The 25,280-nt window shown below is 34.5% G+C and overlaps 1 protein-coding gene across 5 annotated transcripts in view; it reads right to left on the minus strand.

Annotated features, from left to right (window-relative positions):
* The window catches only part of Eps8 (epidermal growth factor receptor pathway substrate 8), a 161,746-nt gene that overhangs the window by 15,930 nt on the left and 120,536 nt on the right, over positions 1 to 25,280 (minus strand). For all 5 annotated transcript variants that reach the window (XM_048787215.1, XM_048787213.1, XM_048787214.1 and 2 more), the window contains 8 exons: positions 24,430 to 24,556; positions 22,640 to 22,728; positions 22,222 to 22,296; positions 18,639 to 18,787; positions 15,768 to 15,951; positions 12,411 to 12,544; positions 7,133 to 7,241; positions 6,121 to 6,264 (listed from right to left, as the gene is read on the minus strand). In XM_048787215.1, coding sequence (XP_048643172.1) covers positions 6,121 to 6,264; positions 7,133 to 7,241; positions 12,411 to 12,544; positions 15,768 to 15,951; positions 18,639 to 18,787; positions 22,222 to 22,296; positions 22,640 to 22,728; positions 24,430 to 24,556 — 1,011 coding nt within the window. The remainder of the gene's footprint in view (positions 1 to 6,120; positions 6,265 to 7,132; positions 7,242 to 12,410; positions 12,545 to 15,767; positions 15,952 to 18,638; positions 18,788 to 22,221; positions 22,297 to 22,639; positions 22,729 to 24,429; positions 24,557 to 25,280) is intronic.

A 25,280-nucleotide genomic window follows, 5' to 3' on the forward strand; every position in this document is an offset into this window, starting at 1 on the left:
AATACATATTAATTTTATTCTAATAGCTTAAAAAGTATACAATTAGAATACATTAAATGTAAGATAAATTCTTATCTAATAGTTGACTTTATAAAAGGAAATATACATCATGGCATAATTTTAGTTTTGAACTTGAAAGCATATAATTGTGTGCATGTGTATGTTGGACAGTAATTATATATTTTAGAGTGGGTATTATTCAAACTGTCACAAAAAAATATATGGGGAAATGTCAATACATGAGGCAGAATAAAAAGTAACCATCCTTAAGGTAAAATATATATAAATAGAGAATAAAACAGTGGTTACCAGGGTGGCTGGGGAGGGAGGAACTAGGGAGATCAGGACATGTGCTGCATAGTGGTGAACATGAAGGATGAACATGTAGGAAGATCTAATGTGCAATGTGAGGGCCCTAGTTAATTAATCATAGCATATTCAGCATTTTTCCTGACTGGGTAGACTATTGCTATTCTTGGAGGAAATGGGAAACTATATGATATCAGGGATGTATTAATTTGTTTTACTACTATAACTATTTTGCTATACTGTACGACTGCATATATATTTTTCCTCTTATAACATTATGTTGCATACTTTAAATATACACAATAAAGTTTGCTTAACCAACAAAAAAGTAAACCCTGTCTCTAATTACTGAGCTTAATCTTCTGTGATGAATTTTTTTTAAAAAAGAAACTTTAAAGAACTGTGTATTATCAGGAAATAGGTCTGGCTGGAAGAACATGAAGGCATCATTAAAAAAATGATCACTCTCTGTCCAGTATTTTCTGACTATCAGTATTGACTTTAAAACACAAAGCATGTACAATGTGCTGATTAGTAGTGTTGGTTGCTCATTAATTCCCTTTAGAAAATATTTCCACCCTTAGTTTAGGGATATTTAAACACGCACATAAGAAAAACAAATTCTGTATCTGTACTGGATTGTAGAGACCATATAACATGACTCCTACTTTACAACCAAACAAGCTGAAACACAGAAATATAAAATTCTCAATCTTTAAGGTTCTATAGCTGCATCGTAGCAGAATCCTCAACTACTAACACACAGATTTGGACTTTTCCCACAGTATCATAATAGCAAGGAAAGAGAGGAGAAGGGAAACTGTGTTGAATTCACAAGACCACAAAGACTGGACATTCACAATTAGCTGAATGTTAGTAGAGTAAGAATATCTGTAATAGTAATAACAAGGCTAAATACTTAATAAAAGACTTTTTTTATCATTGGGTGTATTAGAAATAAGAGCAGGGGAGGAGGTGATTTCTGCTCCTGACACACAGCACAAGAATCTCTATGACAAAGGGTAGTTCTAGTAGATGCACAGTCACTAGAATTCTGGGAATCAAGTCAGAAGAAATATTAGGAAACTGTATGGTAGGTAGATTCCAAGTGGAGAGAAAGAACCCAGGATGTCCATCTGCTACCCAGCCAAACTACCACAAAACCCTAGAGTGTGCTGTAACAAACTTTAAAAACATCAAAAGCCATATCATTTCTCCATAATTACTCAAAAGCATTTACTTCTCTTCCCTGTGGTTTTGTTCAATTTTTAAATTTCCCTGTATCTTTTGTAAATTCTTTATTAACTTCCTCTTTATTTTTAACACCATTGAAGCCACAGGGAAAACACATTAGGTGGGAATGGCTGTCTTCAGAGAGCTGTAAAAGATCACTCCAAATGTGAGGATATTAAATAGCCTGGACTCTCAGGGAACTCAGGTGACAATTCAACACCTATTCACTGCCAGTGCCAGGTAGGAACATCCTGCCATCGGAACAGAATTTCTGACAGAAAGTGCATGAACAATTAGCCTTTTACCCCAAAAGTTCTGCAATCCACATACACTTCTTCTTTAGCAGAAATGTAAAATTATGGATGAAAATAAGAGACATAACTGTGTATATTTTAAAAATACAGACATTACATGGAAATAGTTTATATCTAATTCCCTTATTTCCACCACTCACAAGATGTCCACTTTCTAAGTGAATCATACTATTTGGGTTATTTTCTAAATTTTTTTGGAAGGGGGGGTACCAGGATTGAATTCAGGGGCACTTGACCACTGAGCCACATCCCCAGCCCTATTTTGTATTTTATTTAGAGACAGGGTTTCACTGAGTTGCTTAATGCCTCACTTTTGCTGAGACTGGCTTTGAACTCCCCATTCTCCTGTCTCAGCCTTCCGAGCTGCTAGGATTACAGGCGTGTGCCACTACACCCAGCTCCTAATTTTTAAGTGAAAGAATGGGCAAAATCCAAGAAATAGATACATAAGGTAAAAATCTAATTCTAAGAATTATGACTGATCAAATCAACTATTAATCACAGTATAATGCATGGTAAAGCTCTTCTGAGAAAATGTCACTTTAAGCACTCATGCAGTGAAAAATTATAACAACCTTATGGCAGCTCTATTCCCTGGTACAGCAGAGTGCATCAGAGCATAGGGTCTGAATCCTGGGGACTGGGTCCTCATCCTTTCTCCATGCAGCTGTGTAATCATGGGCAAGTTGTTCCTCCTGTAACTGAGTTCCCCATGTCAAATGTGCCAACTTCACAAGACTATTTTGGGAATTACATGAATTAATATTTTTGAAATGCTAAAAGAATGCCTGGTGCAGCATGAGCACAGACCACTGGCATTATCTCCTTGGGGTGTAACACCATTGCTGCTTGTGGGTGTAAAAGCCTGCTTCAGGAATGAGTCACAGAGGTCCTGCTGCAGTACAGGATGGGATCTAAATGTTTCTGTTAGAGGAAACATCTTTACATTCCTTCAAAGTTTTTCTACCATTGGATGGAAGAGACAGATGGAAGGGGAAAGTGTACAGGCTATATGTGAGGAGGGAGGAATGGTTGCTGCTCCTAATATGGCAGCACCAAGGAAAGGGAAGAGCCCTGACATATGATCCAGGACCTGAAGACATACAAAACAGGTTTGCAGGGAGGATCTACTCAGTGCTGGACTTCCTATTATTCCTTCTACCTAGTGTAAGATGATGGCACTCAATAAATATTTATGAAAATAATGAATGAAAAAGTTAGCATGATATAAACTGTAATCTAGTTTATAAAGTGAAGGCATTAACATTACTGGAATCTACATAAATATGATATCTTCACTGTCATTCTGAAATAAGCAGCAGTATTTTTCTTTAGATATTTTAGTAGAGGTATATCTGTAACATTGTTGTAAAGATATAAAAATGGGGCTGGGGATGTGTCTCAAGCGGTAGAGCGCTCGCCTGGCATGCGTGCGGCCCAGGTTCGATCCTCAGCACCACATACAAACAATGATGTCGTGTCCGCCAAAAACTGAAAAATAAATATTAAAATTCTCTCTCTTCTCTCTCTCTCTCTTTAAAAAAAAGATATAAAAATGACTAGTATATATTTCTAAGAATGCTTTCTTTTCCATCTTACTCTATTCACTTTTTAAGATATGTTATAAAATGCTTCTAGAATAGGAATCATTTCAGAGCAGGATTTGTGCCAGATAGCAGACTGTCAAGCTTACTTATTAAAAATTTACACAAGATCTTTGTGCTTTTGTTGAGCCCAAAATTTCCAGCAAGTGTTAAAAAGCAGATTATTTTTAATAGTTTCTAAAAGTAGGGCCCCAATATAAACAATTCTTACACACACACACACACAGAGCTTCTACACACATCACTGTATTCATGGCATTCAGAAATATTCAGAAGACAGCAAGACAGTGTTGAGAAGTTTTACAGGAAATAGTCAAAGCAGTCAATCCCTAGAAGGACCACAAGTTTCTATTTACACAAAGTAGCAAAACACACTCCTGAAACTTGTGAGCACTTAAAAAAAATTCTTGGTTGTGCCAAAGTTGACAAAAATGTAAGATGAGGTTCTGTTAAAGAAAAGAGGAATAGATTTTATGTTTTCCAAAAGTACTCTCTCTCTCTACCCATAATATGTACTAACCATTTTGGTTTGGTTTTAGACAGAAGCAAGCTTTAAACAGAAAAGTCAACTTATGGCTCAAGCCAGGAATCAGAACCAAAGAACAAAACAAGAATGGATAGCAAACAGGAAAAGGCAATAGACATTAGACTCTTTCTTAGGAAATCTCAATTGGGGAAAATACTTTGAATTTATATTATTTGCAAAATTAAATACCTTTTTTTTCTTTTTTGAAGTCTGCCTATTCCTAACTACCCTGCACAAAAGTAAAAATGAACTTGAATAATCATTTTTAACATCTAATATAAAGTCTTGGCTTCTCACACATGGAATTAGGGATATCCTTTGTCACTAGTCATTCTTATGGCTTCTCATGAGTTAAATATTTGAAAAATCCCATACATTTCAAGGATAAATAGCAGTGTTCTATTCTAGTCTTAATTTCAAGCATACTTTCTATCACTATTTAACACATTTTGTCCCATTGAGAGTACTTTTGGAACACCTATAAGAACCTAAATATAATAATGTATTTAATAATATATAATCATGTAATATGTAGTATAATTATGTAAGAATAATTACATTATAATACAATCATAATATAACAATATTAATATCATATATATAAGCTCTAGATTATGATTTCTAATCAATTTTACAGCATCTGGGTCAATTTCATGAAAATATTCACAGAATGGAAATATTGAGACTTAACTGGGTTACAGAAAAGGCAAAAACCTTTATAGGAAAGAAAATGAAAAGCTGACATTCATAAACCAGACAGAAGCCTATATTATACCAGGTAACCACAACTTAAAATAAGAAAAGTACAAACTTAGAAAAGAAACACATAAAAACTAAAGTCACTTCAAAAATCCACAGGAATGGAGCAGATCATACCTTGAATAACTCAAACTCCTTCTTTGGCATCAACAGCTAATGACAAACGATGAACATAAATTAAGTACATAATATATATGCATGTTAGGCCAGGCAAAACTTAAGTACAGGAAATAGAATTTCCAACTGCCATCACTTTAGGTTACAGAGCTATAGAAACAATGCAATAATTCTTTATTTTAAATTTTTCTTGATGCAGAGACTCTAATAATGTCAGTCCCTCTGGACAAGTTCAGGATCTGCACTAGGCCTGAGCATCATGAGGAGCCACATGTGCAAGTAACTCATCAAGGCAGCAGGACAATGACCACAATTCTAGGCCTGGATAATCCATAGTTTATCAAGCCTGCTCCTGGGATAAAAATAAACCTATGAAATATCTATGAAGCTTCAACATGAATCCATGATATGATTATGGGGTTAGACATGATCCTTTTCTCAAGACTCTGAATGTTAAAAGTAATTATTCCTGGAGGGAAGGGGTGAGAAGCTACCCTAGGTTCAGAGATTATGTGCATGTGAGAGCTCATCTACTCTGGCTCTGTTAGCAGACTTCACTCTAGAGAGTCCAACAGAGGACTAAAATCTCAGGAGTTTAACAGGGTGTGAATTCAGCTGTTACAATGAATGAAATGATCAAGGTTATTGAAACCTTGAAAACCAACCATGGGCTTCAAGAAGAATTCAATGATTGAGATGAGAAATTCTAACCTATCTAACCTATATATCATAAACATGTTTTAACTTTAAAATCAATAGGAAAAAATATTATAATCCAATTGAATAAAATATTCATGTATTAGTCTAAAGTGAGATGAGTGCAAATTCAAGGCTGGACAAGAGCAGAATATTTAAAAGACTCCAAAGGCAAAGGCTGTTAAAAATGAACTGCTGGACACTCTAGCCACTGTCTTTGTGCAACTCTCAATCAAAGGGAAGCCATTGGTGGATGTGAGTACTCTGGGTAAAGAGATAAGTACTGTTTTGTTCCAATATCAGAAAAACTGTAGGTTGGCTGGGGGAAAGCATATTGAAGAGAAAGTCATTTACTATTAAACATTTTAAGCAATTTCCTTAGGGAAAAAATCAAAAAAATATGTACCTCTTCACTATGTCCTCACCATTAGCCCACTAATTGCTGTTGAAAAAACTGTGAAGCCAATTAAATCTCAAAATGAGTATTACACAAAAGGTATTTAAATACTTTCCAAATGATGAATTTGAAATTTTGTTAATTTTGTTAAAAAATCATAATTACCTGTATGGTATGTGTGTACGGTGGATCAGCACGTCCTAATCCAGATTCTGGAGGTCTCACAATATCCAGAATATTATTTGGCACAAACCCAGCATCTCCACTTGCATTTCGAACCTTCCACCATTGTTTCCTATCATCAAGTATCTGTCATCATGAAAGAAAGGCATAATTACCATTAAAAAAATTAATGAAGTTCAAATTTCATTCCTAGACATAAACCAAATTTTTTTCACTTCTGATAAACAAACTCAGGTTAATCTACAGTTGATTTAATGATTCTCAGGGATTACTCCAAGAATTACATGTAATAGTATAGAATAGGTATGGATTTTCTATGGTGAATCCATCCAAAATCTATATTACCACCCCAGAATGCATCTACATTATTTGAGGTACTTCAAGAGCACTAAAATGATCATCTTAGAAAGTCCTATTGTCTTCATTTGTAGAATAGAAAGGTAAAGTATGAAAACCATTTTTTGACAAAATTTATTGTGATCATTCATTTTACATATTCAAGAAGATGAACTCTGTTACAACCTAGGAAAAATTTGGGTGTTGGCAGTACTACTGCTCAGTACTACTGCCGAGTACACTTGCACAAGGATACTGGGAGAGAAAGAAGGGAATGTTTTCTCTTATTAAAATGCAGCCCTATTAAAATGTTCACATCTAAATATGAAGGTTAACTTGCCTTGATTCCAAAATGAATAATGTTCAGAAGAAGGAAGAAAATAATGTAAGTCAAGACATTCATCCTCTTTCACCCCACCCTTATTCCAAATAGCTTCTACTTGAACCTATGACATTATTATGGGGTCAGATAATAGATAAAGTAGCCACCCCATCTAAATAGATATAAATATCTATCATATGCTGTATCCTTAGTCATATAACATGAAGAATAATTTCTTGACCTTGGCATTTCTTTCAGGAAGGCTTAAAAACACACCAAAAGAGGAATGTAATAAATCCACTTTATTCAGAGCATAAAAAGGTAAAATGCTGTTACCTCTAATATATCATCCTTCAGAACTGAGAGCTCACTGTTGTTCCTTGCTACGAAGTCATACTTGGATTTGGCATATTTCTTCGGTTGTGTTTTGAGTGGGTCATAATTTCTATAAAGAGGAAGATAAAAGACTATCATTCTACTAGCTCTTCTTAAAGGCCGAAAGCAAAAGCAAAACATTAAGACAAGCTAAATCTTACCAGAAAGCTTTCTGACAAATTATTTAGATGGCAGTTTATTTATTATATTTTCCAGAATACAGGGAATAAAAGCAAACTATGGGTAAGGCAAAAATAAGTGATGTAAAATCATAAGGCTAGATGGTACAGAGCCAACTGTAGAATCCAAACCTATGAATTCTTAGTTTAATAAATACACATATTGCATATTGTTTTATTAGTCATTATCTCTACCATGAAAGAGCTAAATAAGAGTAAATGCTATTACTTATTTTTCATAAAATTAAAAGAGACCAAAGATGGGCTGGGGATGTGGCTCAAGCGGTAGCTCGCTCGCCTGGCATGCGTGCGGCCCGGGTTCGATCCTCAGCACCACATACAAACAAAGATGTTGTGTCCGCCGAGAACTAAAAAATAAATATTAAAAAAAAAAAAAAAGTTAAAAAAAAAAAAAAGAGACCAAAGATAACAATGGTAATATAAGTTATATGTTGATTTTGCTAAATCAAGCAAGATCTCTTAGTCAACTAAAAAATATTAAAAATTTTGACTGGATGTTAATTTTTAGGAAAGTTTTGTTAGGTTATCTAAATTGCAAGGGAAGGTATGCATTAGGCACAGGATCACTAACATTTTTAAAGAAATAAATATTTTAATCTTTTATAAACATTAAGAACATAGAAAACAAATATTTTTAAAAAAACTTTCTTCAAAAACTACATATCTCTTCTAATTAGCATTAACAGATTAAAAATATAATGCAAAATTATTTTATACATAAAAACCTAATGTATTAAGATATATCTATATTTTCTTCATAAATTTCAATAAAATTTAACTCTTTACTAATTTTACTCTCTAATCTCCTCCATTTATATTCCCACATTTCCTCACACATCTCCTCAAGAGAGAAAACAGAAAGCGATAAGATGTTTAGTCATTCTTGCCCTGCCAACTGGTCATTCTTCTTACTACCTACCCACTCTGGAAGGCTAAATACCAAGGTCTCAGGAGGACAGCTATAATATAAGGTATCCTGTCATCACATATATTTGCTACCTCTTTGGTGGGAACTCCATTTGAGAAGGGCAACTGGGACAAGAAGAAATGATGACCTATAAGCTGCACAACCTATTATTTTTGGTATGTTAAAAATATAGATTGGAGGAAAAAGTGAAATTATAGCCACTATTATATATTGTTAATAAGTAAAAACCTGTGTTCCATAGATTCCCTATCCCTATCTCTTTGGGAATAGCTCTGTTTTCACCTACTTTATATATTCACATTATATTATATTAAGATCTCATTTGAGGAATAAAGGAGATTCCAAAATTTAGTCAAACAGAAATGTCAGTTCTCTGTCTCTGCTCCCCGTGTTCTTTCTCATATGTTCTAGAAAATAATCACTATAGACAATAGAGAAATGATTGTATTATAACAAAGAGTAGAATAACTCTGCCACTGGGTATCTGAATTGGTACATTACAAAGAAAAATCTGTGGCAGTTGTATTTGAAGTCTCTGCTATCTCGTATGCCTCAGAAGTGTTTACCTAGAATGTACCTATTAACTGCTACAGAATTTACAGATCTTCATGGTTTACAGTTTTTGTCCTCTATAGATTAAACCTAGACATGATAGTGATTATAGTTATTGATTGAAAAATCACAGTTTGTGATTTTTAAATGTACTAGAGAGTTTCTTAAGAAATTTAGAATGTATCAAAATGTTTTGCCTCCATTTCTGATTTGGAATAATAACTATTCCACTTGGTGTAGAGTAGATGTAGAGAAGGCAATAATTTGGGAACATTTCCAAAACATGAATTGCATCTGAATATCAATAAAATGCAATCTCCCAAAGGTAAGGGTTCTACATACTATGAAACCAGCCTAAGTATCCATCAATAGATAAAAGATGGGATAAAGAAAATGTTGTATATACACAATGGAATTTTATTCAACCACAAAGAAAAATGAAATTGGGGCTGGGGATGTGGCTCAAGTGGTAGCACGCTCGCCTGGCATGCGTGCGGCCCGGATTCGATCCTCAGCACCACATACAAACAAAGATGTTGTGTCCGCCAAAAACTAAAAAATAAATATTAAAAATCTCTCTCTCTCTTTAAAAAAAAGAAAAGAAAAATGAAAATATGGCATTTGCAGAAAAATGGATGGAACTAGAAACCATCATGTTAAGCTAAATAAGTCAAATTCAGAAGGTTAAGGGTCATGTTTTTTCTCATATGCAGAAGCTAGAGAGGAAAAAAGAAAAAAAAATGGATGGATGTCCTAAAAATCAAAGAGCGATCAGTAGAGGAAAGGGACTAAGGGGTGGGAGGGAGCAGAGAAGTGCTGGGAGTGATAATGGTCAAATTATATTTTACATTTTATGCATGTATGGATATGTACCAATAAATTCCATCAAAATGAACAAATGTAATGCACCAATAAAAATATGGAAAAAATAAAATAAAATCTATAACCTAGGGAAAAAATTATAGAGTAAATTGTGGAAAAAAACTAAATATGATAAATAATACTATATCAGTGATCACTTTAAATATGAATAGCCTAAATATATCAATTAAAGCACAGAAATTGCCCAAATAAAAAAAAGGTAAGGTTTCTAAATTCATCAAATTATCTATCTAATGATATGATAATTTCACTAAAATAAGGTAAAAACTTCGGGCTGGAGTTGTAGCTCAGTGGTAGAGCGCTTGTCTAGCATGCATGAGACACTGGGTTAATCCCTGTTACCTTCTGCACTTCTGGCATGTAATAGAAACTAAAATCAACAATAACAATTATAAATACAAATTCCAAACCTTTTGTACTTCATGTCATACTATAACTTTCACTTACCTTTTTCAGCAATGCCAACTTTTCTTAGCAACAAAGAATATCAACTATCCAAGTATCTATCAACTGTCCCAGCTCCTACTGGGACTATTCCACTGGGTATGTGATCTGTAAGGACACCTGACATCTACAATTTACCCACCACTGACTGGATTAATTAAGATTTTTTCCTCTAGCTTCCCATTTTCAATCTGTTAAAGCTATTATCCCTTTATAGAATTTCCTATTTAAATTTCCTATTGACCAAAGGTTACATAAAGACGCCTTATGGAATCCAAAACAATCTTGTTTGAATGAGAGAAAAAAATATTTAAAATAGTGGCCTTTACATCAGCTATCCTGTCCCATATAAAATTCTATGAGACAAATAATTTTGAAAATTTAGTAATAGGAAGAGCATTGATTATCCTAATGAGCCAATATATACTTTTTCCCTCTAAGGGTAATGAATGATTACATTTTTCTGTTTTCTCTGATAACCATGAATCTCAATGACAAATTTGAAATTCAATCATAATGTCAACCCTTAGACTACATAGATTTTAATTATCATTCTCTCTCTCTCTAAATTTCTTAATTTTATATTTTATGTCATTATTTAAGTTTTACTAAAAATATTAATTGCATTGAATTTATGTGAACTGCCTAAATCCACTTTAGAATTTGATAATGTACCAAGGTTAATAAATCAATAAATTAAAAGTCAATATACAAAGGTACATACTTCCCTGATATTCTATAATAATCATAAAGATCATAAAGTTTTTAAAGACATTGTATTCAGCTGCCCATAATGAATGGTAGAGGTTATTCTATCAGGGATACCAAACCTTGTAGATCTGCAGGGGGAGGTCAAGGAGGTAGTGACTAAAATGTTGGATATAATATCATGTAATTATCCAGTCATTCAATCAATCATATAAATACATACTTATTGAGTGTCCACAATGTGCTAGAGATGGTCATAAAATGGAACATGATAAAAGTTTTCTACTATCTATATTCATCATAAGGTTGAACTCACATGACAAATATACTTAAGTGGTTTTCTGGATACTTGGCTGTGGAAAACCATCCTGATTTATTAGAGTGACACAACAAAAGAAAAGGTAAGAATCACTAATCTGAAATAATTCCTAGATAGTCTATGACAAAAGGAAAGAAAAAAGGGAATACAGGATTGAATAGTGTCTCAGTCAAGAATCTCAATGAAATTCTTCAAAACTTTCACCTCTATCTACTAAAAAAATAATTAAATATTTAAAACTTAGATTCATATGCTGGCATTTTTAAAATACATTATTCATCCATGGCTTTTTAAAATTTAAGTTACTGGCACCCTTAGAACAATATCTCTATAATTTCTATGCCAATTACTTAAGTAATACCTCTGTCACCATCCCTGACAAAGAACAAAAATTGTGACTCTTACCTTCTTCAGATTCTATAAGAAAAGGATATATTAAAAATAAAGGCATGCAACACTTATGGCCAGAGAGGCTTCAACATAGGACAGTACTGGGACCAGCTCTCTACCCCTTCATCTGAATGACCATCTTCCTATACCTCTATTACCAGAGTTTTATCTCATATCTTTCCCTTTTAGGCATGATCTCTATGTAAATCTCACTTGCTGGAAAACAAGATTGAAAAAAAAAGTAAACCTATTCCTTTATTTTTTTCATCTTAATTCTCCACCTCTAATTATATTTTAATGGTAAAAATATAGGAAAATAAATGAAATGTAAAAAACTGGAAAGTAAAGATAAAATATGATTACACAAAATGGCAAAAATGGCAAGGCACTGACTTAAATATTTAGTTATATCCTAGTTTAAATATTTCCATCTAAAGGAAGATTTGTTGCATGAAGGAAAAGGTAGAAATTTTTCCCTTTAAAAGTTATGGAGCCGGAAAGTCTTTTAGACAACATCTGGTACAAACGAATTGAAAAGCTTCAAGATAATTCTTTCTTCTTAATGTATGGATTTTTGACAGAAGTATCTTTTCAAAAAGAGAAGATCAACCAACCAAAGGTATTTGAAGTAGGTGAGAATTACAGACTGGAGGTCCAGATATCTTCTGCACCTCAAAGCCAGTACTATAAAGAAACACCTGAAACTTTTCAAATCATTAGCAGATGAAAAGTAGACAATGGAGACACTGTCACTGGTTAGCACTAAATCAGAGACAGTATTTCATGGCTCCCCAGATGGTGCCCATTAAATGTTACCTATCTGCATGGCGATTAGAAGTTGGCTTAAAAGCACCAGCAGCTTCCCCATGGTCCAGATGGGGCCCTCTTGTATACATGTTGTTGTGGAATGCATATCCATCAGCTGGAGGATACTCAGAGACAGTGGAGTGCTGAAAGACAGAGCAGGATAAGTTAAAGAATCATCAAATACCATTCAAATGACCACTAACATCCACCATATTATGATCAGTTTCTATTTTCAAGTGATTATCCATTATGTTATTAAGTTATGAAATTGGGATGATATATTTTTGTCAAAGATCTGCTTAGAATAAGAAAAGTTATTAGTTCAAAGGCTAATTATTATTTTATTTTATTTATTTATTGGTGGTGCTGGGGATTGAACCCAGCATGCAAAGCAGGCACTCTACAAACTGAGCTATATCCCCAGCCCACAAAGTCTCAATCTTACTTCGAAAATAATCAGGTATAAAAGCTCCCCAGATGGTACCCATTAAATGTTACCTATCTGCATGGCAATTAGGAGTTGGCTTAAATTTTAGTAATAGATGATATTAGATTTTAGTAATAGATGACATTAGATTTTAACTCCTGTATAAAACAAAATTGGTAGGGGGAAAAAATCTCTTTCAACCTTTGCTCTCAGAGTTTAAGAAATAAACCCTCTCCACTTTAGCAAAGCCAATATTGTAGCATTAAAACACTCTGAACTCTTAAATTAATAGCAACTTGTTTTTAAAATTGTACACAGATCACTATTTTTTATTTTATTTATTTATTTATTTATTTTTTACAAATGGCAGTACTATTATCAGATGTACTGATAAGGAAGCACAGAAAGACACAAATATATTGATCTTGATAGTCAAGAGTCTGGGAAAAGACAATGTGGGAGTTATTTCTTTTCTGCAGTTAATTCAGACATGAAACTAGTGGGTGCTACAAAGAGGGAAAGCTGAGGCCCATGGGTCCCTGTGATTACTGTGGTTTTAAAGCTGCAGAGGATACATCTGAGACTGGGAGAAAAACAAACAATATTACCATTTAAAGATTTCATATGGTTTCCTTATGTACAAAGAAATACTAGGAAAGAATGATAGGCACTGAAACATTTTAATTCCTCAATATTCGATTGTTTATGGATTCACAGGGACAAATTTTTTGAGATATATAAAACTGGGGATGTTTCAGGAAAGTTTTCAATAGATGGTTACTATAGCTAATCCTAAAGAAAAGGCTGGCAGAAATGGGGCTGAGTTAATCCATAGTGTGTTAATGTCAAAATGCCCATGTTATATTATATCAGGTAATATATTGCACTTTGCATACAAAGAGCAGATGATTTTCAGCCATTTAAACATATAAGCTCAATCAATTCAGCTTATCATTTTCCTAGGAAACACAGAGATGCTAAATTTGATTAGTAATTTGTTTTTATTAAAACTGTGCTGTAGAGAGGCAAGAAACTGAGTCATCCCCACCTTTTGCCTAGTTCTAAACTAGAGAGTATGGAATTAGCTAGTGTGAAATCACTGGGTCCTGAGAGAGCTTGGGAGTGCTGGAAAGGAGGTGAGAAATGACAGAAAATGACAAACTATGATGGCTACACAGTGTGGTTGAGGGCTGCGGCTGGGTCAGTGGAAGTCAGGAAGCGAAAACTGTACATCTGTCCCTCCACATCACCTATGCCTTTCAATTCCAGACAACATCACCAGATCCTGTATTACCCAAGGCTTGTTGTAAATGTATTTATTATAGTAGCAATAAAATATAATAAAGTCTCTCTTCTATGTATGATTACATTTTTCATGCATTTTAAATCACCATTACTTGGCCGCTTTTTCAACAAAATCTCAAGGAAAAAATCCCCTAGAATGGCCAGCAGGCACTTTTCATTTCATTTTTTCAAACCTCTGGATGTCCACTTAAGTGATAAAATGGGAAAAAGTTTACAACAGGAAAATAACTCACACAAGGAAGTATTCTCAATAATTTCTCTTTAAAAATTACTCATAGAGAGTAGAGAAACTTATATACTGGAACCCCAGAACACAGGACTCTCTCTTTAAATACACAAATTGAAAAGAATTCCCAAAAGTGAATTTCTGAGGCATACATTTACAGTGGGCATATTCTTATTTAAGATATGAATACTATAAACTAGAAATTTTTTATTTGAAAACAACTATAACTATAGCAACAGCAAGTGTATTATACATTCATGTTAGGTTACTTCTTTTTCTCTACAAAGACTCCTTTCTAAATAGAAAATTCACAGTGGGATGATCTCTGAATTAAAGAGTATAGGCAGGGACATATGCTTGCCAACCAATGTTCAGGGAAACGAGGTCATCTCCTCAATTACGCATTTAGAGGGAAGGGCAGGTATGGAGCCTGCACTCTCCTCATATGCAGCCGGAGGAAAAAAACAATTGGGAAAAAAATATATTGAGTATTGTGTTTGCTTTATTTTAAAAAATCCAAGAGTTTAACCAACTTTCTATAATATTATTATTGCCTAAGAATAGTCCCCTGGGGAAATGATTTTAAGAAATCTAATTTATACATGTTTCTCCTTAAGTGGCCACAGGCTTTAATTTACTATGATTTGCTAATTCATTTCCTCATATCAGGTTTTCCATATTATACATACCTGTGTAGTATGAGAAAATTAACCTAAGGAATTAAATAAAGGAAGAAAATAGGACTTCAGGAGCATCTAGTTATCATTTGCTATTTTATTCCCTTAATTTGCTCCCCAAATAGGTTATAATATAAAGCTTACTAAACACATTAAAGACGCAATACATTTTATGATATCCTGAGGGTATGACTGTGTTTTAAGTAATCATTTGAACCTGAAAACCGAAGTCCAGAAAAGAATTTGGTCCTCCAGTCATGCCCACAGGACTCCAGAAGTTTTGAACTAGACAAAAAGAAAGGGCTAGGGATGTGACTCAGTGGTACAGTGCTTGCTTAATATGTGCAAGGCCCTGGGTTCCTTCACAGCGGAAGAAAGGAAGGAAGGAAGGAAGGAAGGAAGGAAGGAAGGGAGGGAGGGAGGGAAGAAGGGCAGGAGGGAAAGAGGGAGAGAACAAGGAATAAATGAAGGAAGGGAGGGAGGGAGGGAAGGAGAGAGGGAGGAAAGAGCAGGAGGGGAGGGATAAGAAAGACTCAGGTTTACCAGGGCTGGGGAAGCAGTGGCAGCAGGACAGAATATTGCACTTTGTGTACAAATAGCAGACAGACTGGGGCAGAGAAACTAACAGTAACTGATTCTAGAACAATCTTCAGATGAATGAGAACTTATGATCACAATGCATAGATCATTGCTACTCCATCTACAAAAAGATCGTGGTTAAAAATGTTTACCTCATTGGACAATCTTTTCATGTCTTGCTTGCGCTGATGTTCTGCTACATTTGCCACAGATTCAGCCAAGTGGTACATATCTTGTTCCATTGGTGCCCCCATGAAGTTCAGCATGGGGGGCTCCCAGCCATTGCGGAACCGTGGAACATATGGTGGAATAAATTGTTCTTTCGGCCACTCTGCTCTGGAGGAGGGCATTAAGTCATATAAACAACAAAATTAAGAAATGTATCCATGTTGATAATGATCTTCAGTACAGTTATCCACAAAACAAAACAAATAACGCACACTCAAAAAAACAACACATTCCTCATTGGCCTCCATTCACCCAACAAGGAAAGTAAATATGTTTCTCATATTCACACCAATTAAACGAGAGAAAGATTCAGTTCTGTGGCATGATGTGTTTTTACTACTTTGCCTAAAGTCTTCATTAAACTCAACTTTTCAACATGGATATAGGTTTTAAAAAATCTGTGTGGGAAGGAGTGTGAAGCCAGAAGTGTGATAAGTATTTACAGCATAAACTTCTCCTAATCTAAAGTAGTTTCTGACTCTCACCTTTCCCTTTGCTCCCCTTACATCACCATGAAACACATGATAAGAGAGATCTTTCAAAAGAGAAAAAACAGTCAAACCTGTTTTAAGGTTCATGATTTTTTAAATTATAAAGTTCACTAAAATGGAACAGATGACCAATTTTACAAATTAAATGTATCAGCTCAGTTTTAATCGGCAAAGTCCACTAATCTACAATTATAATCACTAACCATTCATCGTCCAATGACTATGAGAGAGACTTATTCCTACGAGCTCCTGATCACTCATGAACCACAAAAGAACCAGGACAGGATTACGGCTTCACTTTTGCTACAATATGTTGCTTCATCTTTAATAAATGATTTAATTCTTCACATTGTATTTCTACTATGATGAAATGAGTCATTTTATTCAGATTACTATGTACCTTCATGATTCTTTTCTTTTTATGAGTTTTTAAATCGGCATATTCATTTTGTAATACTCTTAATCAGGATCTGAAATGACCCTTTTCTCATGTTAAGAACTAACAATATATTTCCTTTAGATGTAGATTTTCAAAGATTCATTAATTTTCTCATTTTAAGGTAGAACCCAAAACAAAATAACTAAAAAGCCTGGACTATTTTTATTGTATGAGAACTGATAAATTTAATAAGCTTTATGGGGAAAAAAATTAAATCCCACCAAGGCTTCATATAAAATTATAGCCTGCATATAGTTAACAGATTTAAGAAATCTATTGAAGCAGTTTTATATAGTATGACATAAAAACTGTATTATAGAGTATACAGTATGACATGTTGATACATGAATAATAGATAAGCAAATATATAACATATAGATACATAAATAAGTCTAATAATAATTTCACTATAAAAGCAGCAATTTTAGTGCTTTTAATACATTTTTGTAAATCATTCAAAATATAAGTTATACTGCAATACAAGCAGTAGCCAAAATTCAGAAAATAAGTGGGAAAGGTTTGTATGTGTTTCAATAGAAGAAAAACGAAAACAAGTTTATGAAAATAAAATGCTTTAAAAGTAACTTGTACCTGATTTATTAAATTAATTCAATCAACTTTAAAAAAAAAGAAAATAAGGTGTTCATTGGTCCATACCTTTAAGCCCACCCAAAAACATTAAGAAGACAAAGTTCAAAGCAACCAAGTGACTATACTGAATGACTTACTCTAACAGAATAAAGAGATTTAGATAAATGAGCAAGCAAAAACTATTCACATGTGAAATAACTTGGTTTACTTGGCAAGCATTAGTCTTGCACTTGTTAATGATTTGTCTTTCTCACTTTACTGAAAAACACACAATTTCGAAAATTATCCACTCTTCCCTTACAGTTCCACTGCAACTGTTCTGGCCCTGGAGGACGCTGATGCTACGGAACCTCTACCACAGTGTGCATTTCCCAAGATGCCGCTCTGCCTCCAGTCACTGGACACAACTACCACACTGATCTTTTAGAAACAGGGATGCAGTCACATCATACTCCTGTTCAGTTACTAGTTTCTCCACAGCCTTCAGAACCAGACCCAGGTTCCCTCATGACCTTGGAAACCTTACCTCTGAATGCCTAACTTAACACCCTCCTCCTCCATCTCTTCACAGTCATCCACCACCTACCATCCCTCTCCAGATAAACCCGTCACACGTGCTCTGGACTTCCCTGCTTCCTGCTTTCCCTTGTATCTTTCTTTCTAATGGGAAGGCCCTTCCCTGCTACATGGCAGGGAGATCCTACTCATCCTACTGAAAGGCAGTTTAGCAAAGGAAACATAAACAATGACTACAGGTGCACATCCTTGCTCTGTCACAAGTAGTGTGACTCTGGGCAAATCACTTAACATCTTTGGTCCTCACTTTCTTTATCTGTAAAATAGAGATAATAACAACCTCCATGTAAAGTGTGTGGAAGAACATAGCAAACACGCTGGGTGTGAACACCACATATGTGTGTGTATATATTGTGTGTACATACCTGTACCTACTAGAATTATTATCTGTTGTTTGAAATGGCAGATTTTTCACAAAAGCTAATTATCGTCCTCTCTCAGTCCTCGTCCTGATCCATCTTGCCAACCAACCACATTCTGCTTCCGCCTTGCTCCTGGCACTCACCAAGCCTTACACTGCTTATACTTCAACCTCCTTCACTAGACTTAAAGCTTTTTAAGGTTTTAGGCTTTTCCATCCTATAACACCTAGTCCTTATACATAGAAAGTTAGATAAATGTCTCATCAGATGAATGCAATAAATGAAAAACAATACTTACAGCAGTACAGGTATTAATGCTAAATTCATATATCTCACCTGGCTTTCATCCAAGTTTCACCCAGTGACATCCACAGCTGCCGTTCATCAGTATTGACAGTATAATTTAAGAAATCAATTGTGTCCTTAGTCAAGAGAGGGCTGAGTACTGAACTGGCTAGTTCAGGACCCCCTGTTGCCTGCACTACCTAGAATGATAAAGTATATTTTAGCAAAAAGATGACTATTATTTCTGTATTTTCCAATTGTGTAGACAAAAACCCATGTCAAAAACAAGCACTGTTTTTATGTATTCACATTAAATTTTTAATTTGTTCAACACACTACTGAATAAAAAACAGCTTATTAAACCAACTTGTTGCTGGCCATTGTGGCACTAGAATCCCAGTGACTTGGGAGTCTGAAACAGGAGGTTCACAAGTTCAAAGCCAGCCTCAGTATCTTAGCGAGGCCCTGAGCAATGAAGTGAGACTTTGTCTCTAAATTAATAAATAAACAGGGCTGGGATGTGGTTCAGTGGTTGAGAGTGCCTGGGTTCAACCCCTGGTACCAAAAGTAAATAAATAAATAATCAACTTGTCCAGTCCAATGGTGCCTTAAAATCTAAAATGAAAGTTAACAGTTTAAACATGAACAGTATCCACATATTGACTATATGACTGTATTTTTCCTGGTAAATATTAATGGCTATGCAGAAAATTCTTCATCCTTTGATTTCACTATATTTGTTTTTTTGTTATTTTAAATATATTTTTTTCTACTGGAAAATCTATTACCCTATACTTGAAAAATACGGTTCTAGAAATGAAAACTGTTGAGAAATGAATCTTGAATTATTAGTCCATGGCTGTGCCTATTCAGATGTATAAAAATAAAAGGATCTGGGAGAAAGGTGACAGAAAATTGAGAACAGGTACTCTAATCTACAGAATTTCCCCCAGAATTTAATTCCAGGAAATTTCCCTGATTTAATATGGATAATTTAATGACCAGCAGAAACAAACAGGTGCAACGCTCTGATAAGCAGAACGAAGAGAAATGGAAGTCCAAACACTGCTCCGCACTTGCTCCTCAAGAGCGACTTCCTGGCTAAAGAGCAGTTATCTCCTAAAGCAGAAATCAGAACCCTTTTATAAAGAAAAATCTCACCTCTAAAAGATGTGGTATAAGAAGAAAGAAGATTGTTTTTCAAATGGCTTCAGACCAAGAGTCAATTTCTCTTCCAGCCTCCAGTTATGAGTGTACTCTGCTGTTCTATGCCTCTTTGTATGTGCACATGCTATTCTCTGTACCGCAGAAGGCCCTTCCTCCACCACTCAGATGCTCCCAGGCACTGCCTCTCCTAGGAAGACTTTCTTAACACCACAGCTTAACCCTCAACACAGCTTCCCACCACAGTTGGTCTTTTCCCAACTGTCCAGGTAATAAGCCTGGTCCCACAGGAAGAACATTTAATGTAGCTACAAAGTAGCTACTGTTAATAAGGAGTCATTTTTGAGAAAGGCAGAGATTAAATGAACCAATGTTCTTAGAAATTAAGCCTGATCACAAAGATGAGCTGCAGATTAGGAAAACCAGTCTCACTGTTGTATAGTTCTACTCTGCAATGACTAGATTTCTATTTACAAGTTGTGAATAGTTAAACAGGGTGAACAGAAACTGCATTATAAATAATACTTCATAATAACCCAAAATAAGATAGGATCAAAGGTATGCCAAAGAATACAAATTTTGCTAATAAGCTAGTATTTGTTACACGACAAGAATTACTGAACTATAACTAGATAAGTAGAAATCTGAAACTCTGTATGGAGCACCATCAGGTTCAACCAGTCCTTGTTGGTCTTCTTTATTAACAAATACAATCTTTATTAACAAACACAATCTTATTGACATCATCCAATGCTCTTGACACACAGATGATCCTCAATTGTACATCTCTAGGCCTGATTTCTCCATTGAACTTCAAATCCATATATTCAACTATTGATTCAAATTTCCCCATCTGGATACAACTCAATTTGGACATGTGTAAACCTGAAGCCCTAATCTTTCTCCAAAAATCTGTTCTGCCCATAGCCTCCCCTTCTGAGTCAATAACCACTCCATCCTGCCAGTCTTAGGCCAAAGGAGGGATTGGTAAATCTTGCATAGCACGTGCAATCCACCAGAAAATTAATAACTGGTTTTCCCCTTGCCACCTCCAATGCCACCTGGTCCAAGCACCATTAATCTCCCATCTGGATTATGTTAACAGCCACCCTGGTCCATTCTTCACTCAAATTTCTAAAAATGCAGCCAGAGCAGTCCTATTCTGCTGAAAACTGCCCATGAATCAAAGGTCTCACCATTCATGTATGGACCAATGAGATATATCCTCAGGTTATCTTATTGCCTTCTAATTCTATCTCCTTATAATCTTTTTTCCCCTCATTTTGTTAAAATTACAATACCTGTGTATTCTAAGAACATGCTTTGTATATTACCACCTCAGAGCATTCACACTAGGCCTTTCTTTGGTTGAAATTGTCTTCCTTCAGAAATCAACATGACTCATTCCTTACTTCCGTTACTCCAGTGGCATCTTCTTAGTGAGGTTTCCCTAACCAACCCTATTCATAAAGGGTGACATTCCACGACACACTCACAAACACATATGTAGCCACCCATGGCACTCCCTGCTGATATTCCTGGCCCTATTTTCTCACAAACATCTAATTTTTAGAAAACTGTACTATTTGTGCATTTATTTACCATATTGGTTGCCCCTCCAACATTACAATATAAGTTTCAAGAGAGTAAGAATTTTTGTACATCTGTTCCTGATGAGCTACTGTCCTGTCAATTACCTAGGAGGCTCTCAACTGATGTTTGTTGGATGAACATTTTAATGTGAAGAATTTGGGTCCTATATAACTTCATAGAGGAAAGCCATCCATCCAACACTTGACTTCCCATGATTAGCCTAGTTTGAGAGAGATAAAAATGCCTGTATCACTGGGAACAGAGGCACATGTCTATAAGCCCAGCAGCTTGGGACACTGGGGCAGGAAGATTAGGAGTTAAAAGTCAGCTTCAGCAACTTATTAAGGATTCATGCAACTTGGTGAGACCCTGTCTCTAAATAAAATACAAAAAAGGCATGGGGATGTGGCTCAATGGTTAAATGCCCCTCGGTTTAATTCCTGGTACAAAAGAAAAAAAAATGTCTATCTCATTTAAGCTACTCTATAATATATACCAGTGGGTTCTGAAACAATAGTATCCAATAAACTTTTATTTATTTTTCACTTACCTAAAAATGCCAGTTTCTTAATTTCTAAAATAAGGTGGAGGTTTTTTTGTTTGTTTTTGTTTTTGTAGTTCTGGAGATTTGAATCCAGAACTTTGTATCTTCTAGGCAAGCACTCTACCACTGACCTACATCCACAGCTCTAAATAAAGTGCATGAATTGCTTATTTCTAAGGTTCTTTTAAACTCTCAAATCTCACATTCTCAATTTTTAATGAAATGGTAAGAGAAACAGCAAGATAATGAAGAAAAACTGACTAAATAGTGTTGACTCTTGGAGCTGAAAAACATACTAAGAATGATTAATTTATTAAATTAATAAAATCTCACCATATTTAATGGAGTAAACAAAAAATGAACCAAATCAGCAGCACTAGGGTTCTGGATATGAGACTTCAGTTTGGCCTGCAACAGAAGAAAATAAACATATATATTACTAAGATGTAATCAAGCAAAAAATAGACACTTAAGGAGGTCTGATGTAGATTCATTGGTCTTACTTTTAGTATATTTACCAGCCTGGAGAGAATGAGAATAAAATAAATTCGATTTAAAAAATAAGGGGTCATTTTTTTTTTTACTAAGTTTCTTAGATATACAAGTTTTATAATTTGTTGTTTTACAGTCAATCAAAACACAAATATAAAAAACAGATTAGATATTCTCTCTTAATTTTTAGGAACCTCCTGGCTAGATTTGATCCTTTTCATTTATTCCTTCAAATTATATATAAATAATTTGCACTTACCAGAAGGTTAAATCCATGTTTAAACTTCTGGAAACAGTCCACAAATTCATCAGGAGGTGGAGGTTTTGCCCTCAGTGTTAAAACACCCTCTATAAAACATAAGGGGAAAATGAGAACAAAGTTCCAAGAAAAAGTTTTAAATAATAAAAAAAAAACATATTCATGTCTTCATAGTTTTATAATACCAATCATGCTACCTTTCTACTCTGCCATATCTCATAGTATCACTGTAACTAGTTAAGATGATCCAAAGTTTGAGTGGAGTCCTCTAACCTTCCACATTACCAAGGACTCATTTGATTCCACATAGATGTATTGAAGCCTCTATGCACCAGTCACTGTGCTGCTCATTGCAAAGATTAAAAATGAGTAAGTTATAAACCCTGTTCTGAAGGGTCTTAAAATATAATGGGAGACATGAATCAGAACTCAGTGTTAAAACACTGTAGAAGAAACTACACCTGATTGGGAGTTGGAAATGTAGATCTAAAAAATGTTTCTGGAGGATAGCAACTTTTAAAATGAGATTTGAAAGTTTTTTTTGTTTTTAATTTTTTAGGGCAATTTGTAGAAATCATCATGGTTGGATGAAAATAGCTTATGGAGAAATAATTTGCAAGTACACACAATAACAAACATTAATCCAGAGAAACATGAGAACAGACAGATACATTAGGTTAGGCTGTGGATGATCTTGACCGCCAGGGTGAGGAATCTGATTAAATCAATAAAACATGGAACTAACATGCTTTATAGCAGAAGGATAAAGTGATTGACCAGAGATTTAGGAAAAGTGTTCTCACAGCATAAAAGGCCTAAAGATTGCTTAGAAAGCTGGGTTAAGAAACTATAATCATTTGAACTGGATGCTACTTATGAAAAGGAAAAGGGGGAAAAAATGGATACAAGAGACACTGAAAAAATAAACCAATGTTGGCAACAAGCTAGAGAATAAAGTCATGAAAGAATCTGTGGTTCTGAATCAGGTGGGGCAAGAGGATAATTTGTCCTTTATAAAGAATACAGAAGGAAGTGGTTGGTTGAGCACCATGAAACAATACTTAGTTTCCAAATATGTGGAGGTGAGGTATATGGCAGATATATACATCTGAAAGGAAATACTAAGTGCCAAGTGCCTATTATATTGGTAGACAAAGATCTGGAAGTCATCCATAATGGAAGAGACATTTATTTACTATTCTTTTATACATTTCAAGTTAAACCACTTGCCAAAGGAAGTATAAATAATACTTTCATATTTATAATTTACATATTTTGAGGCATTTGAAATAGCCGAAATGGAGCATACTTCAAAATTGTATGTGACTTTGAATGTGCACGTTTGGAATTTTGTGATGATAAATTCAAATCCATTAACATTTTTAAGCATTTTAATGAGAAGTCAACTTTTATTTTAAAAATAATGAGGTTCTATATTTACAATAAAATTAATCCACATAAAAGAACAGAGCTACAGATTTCCTTACTAGATGCCAATTTTAAAATCACTATAATGAAAACTATAGATACATGGTCACTACCTGAATCACAGAGTCTCTGTGATTCATACAGTGCATCCTAAGATTTTTCTTCACTATAGCCAGCCTGAACCAAAATAAGCTCTTTTCTGGGCTCAACATCACTGCCTAAATCTCTGGTGCTATCCCCAAACTAGATAAGGCATCTTGGTTCACAGTCAATGAGTTTTGCTAAGCAGTTCCAAGGGCAGAAATTCTACTTAGAACTGGAGTTTTGAATGCTCTTTGGAAGATTAAGAAAACCCAACTTACCTCCTGGTCCTTTTTTTTTACTTTTCTTAGTTTTTTTCCTTTTAGAAAGTTCAGAGTATGCTTCAGCTGCTTTTTGGAGTTTTGTGATAAAAAATTCAATGTCATCCAAAATATGATTTAAGATTTGCTGGAATTAGAAATTGCCAAATAAAATATAAAACAATGCAAAACAATTCTTGCTTTAGCTGTACAATGCTAGTCAGTGAAGAATAGAAAGTTTAAAAAAAAGAAAGAAAAGAAAAGTAATAAACAATGCCTAAAGGCAGGTTTTAAGTTAATCACTAATTCTAAGAAAAAGAATTGAATATACCTGTGGCTAAAGTCTGACCTCTGCATTTTTCTTTAATTTAATTTTGTTGTATTTTTAATACCATCAGGAAAGCATTCACAATATCTACTCAGATTATTAACTATTTTCAATTACTCTAATTTTTTCATAGTGTTCTCCCACACAAAGTGAGGGGGGAAATTCTAAGAAATGTTTTTTAGAACAGCACTGAGCATTTTGTTTTGCTAATAAATGTCCTAATAAAGAACTGACGATAGTATTTCATGGAATTAAAGGCTTTTGGAATACTGTGATAATCTAACAAACAAATAGCTGATAACAGGCATTGTGGGCTGGTGGTGTAGATCAGTGGTAGAGAACTTGCCTAGCATGCACCACATGAGGCCCAGCAAAGAAAAAATAAAGAGAAAGAAAGAAAATAAAAGAAAGAAAAGCATTAACCAAAGTTTCTACATGATAAAATAGAGATAATAATACATGTACTTTCAGGGATCACTGGATAATTAATTACTTATATATTGTATATCTATATATCTTATATATTGTAGTCATTGACTTTCTC

The sequence above is a fragment of the Marmota marmota genome, unplaced genomic scaffold, assembly GCF_001458135.2.
Source record: "Marmota marmota marmota unplaced genomic scaffold, marMar, whole genome shotgun sequence".
In the NCBI taxonomy this organism is placed as follows: Eukaryota; Metazoa; Chordata; class Mammalia; order Rodentia; family Sciuridae; genus Marmota; species Marmota marmota.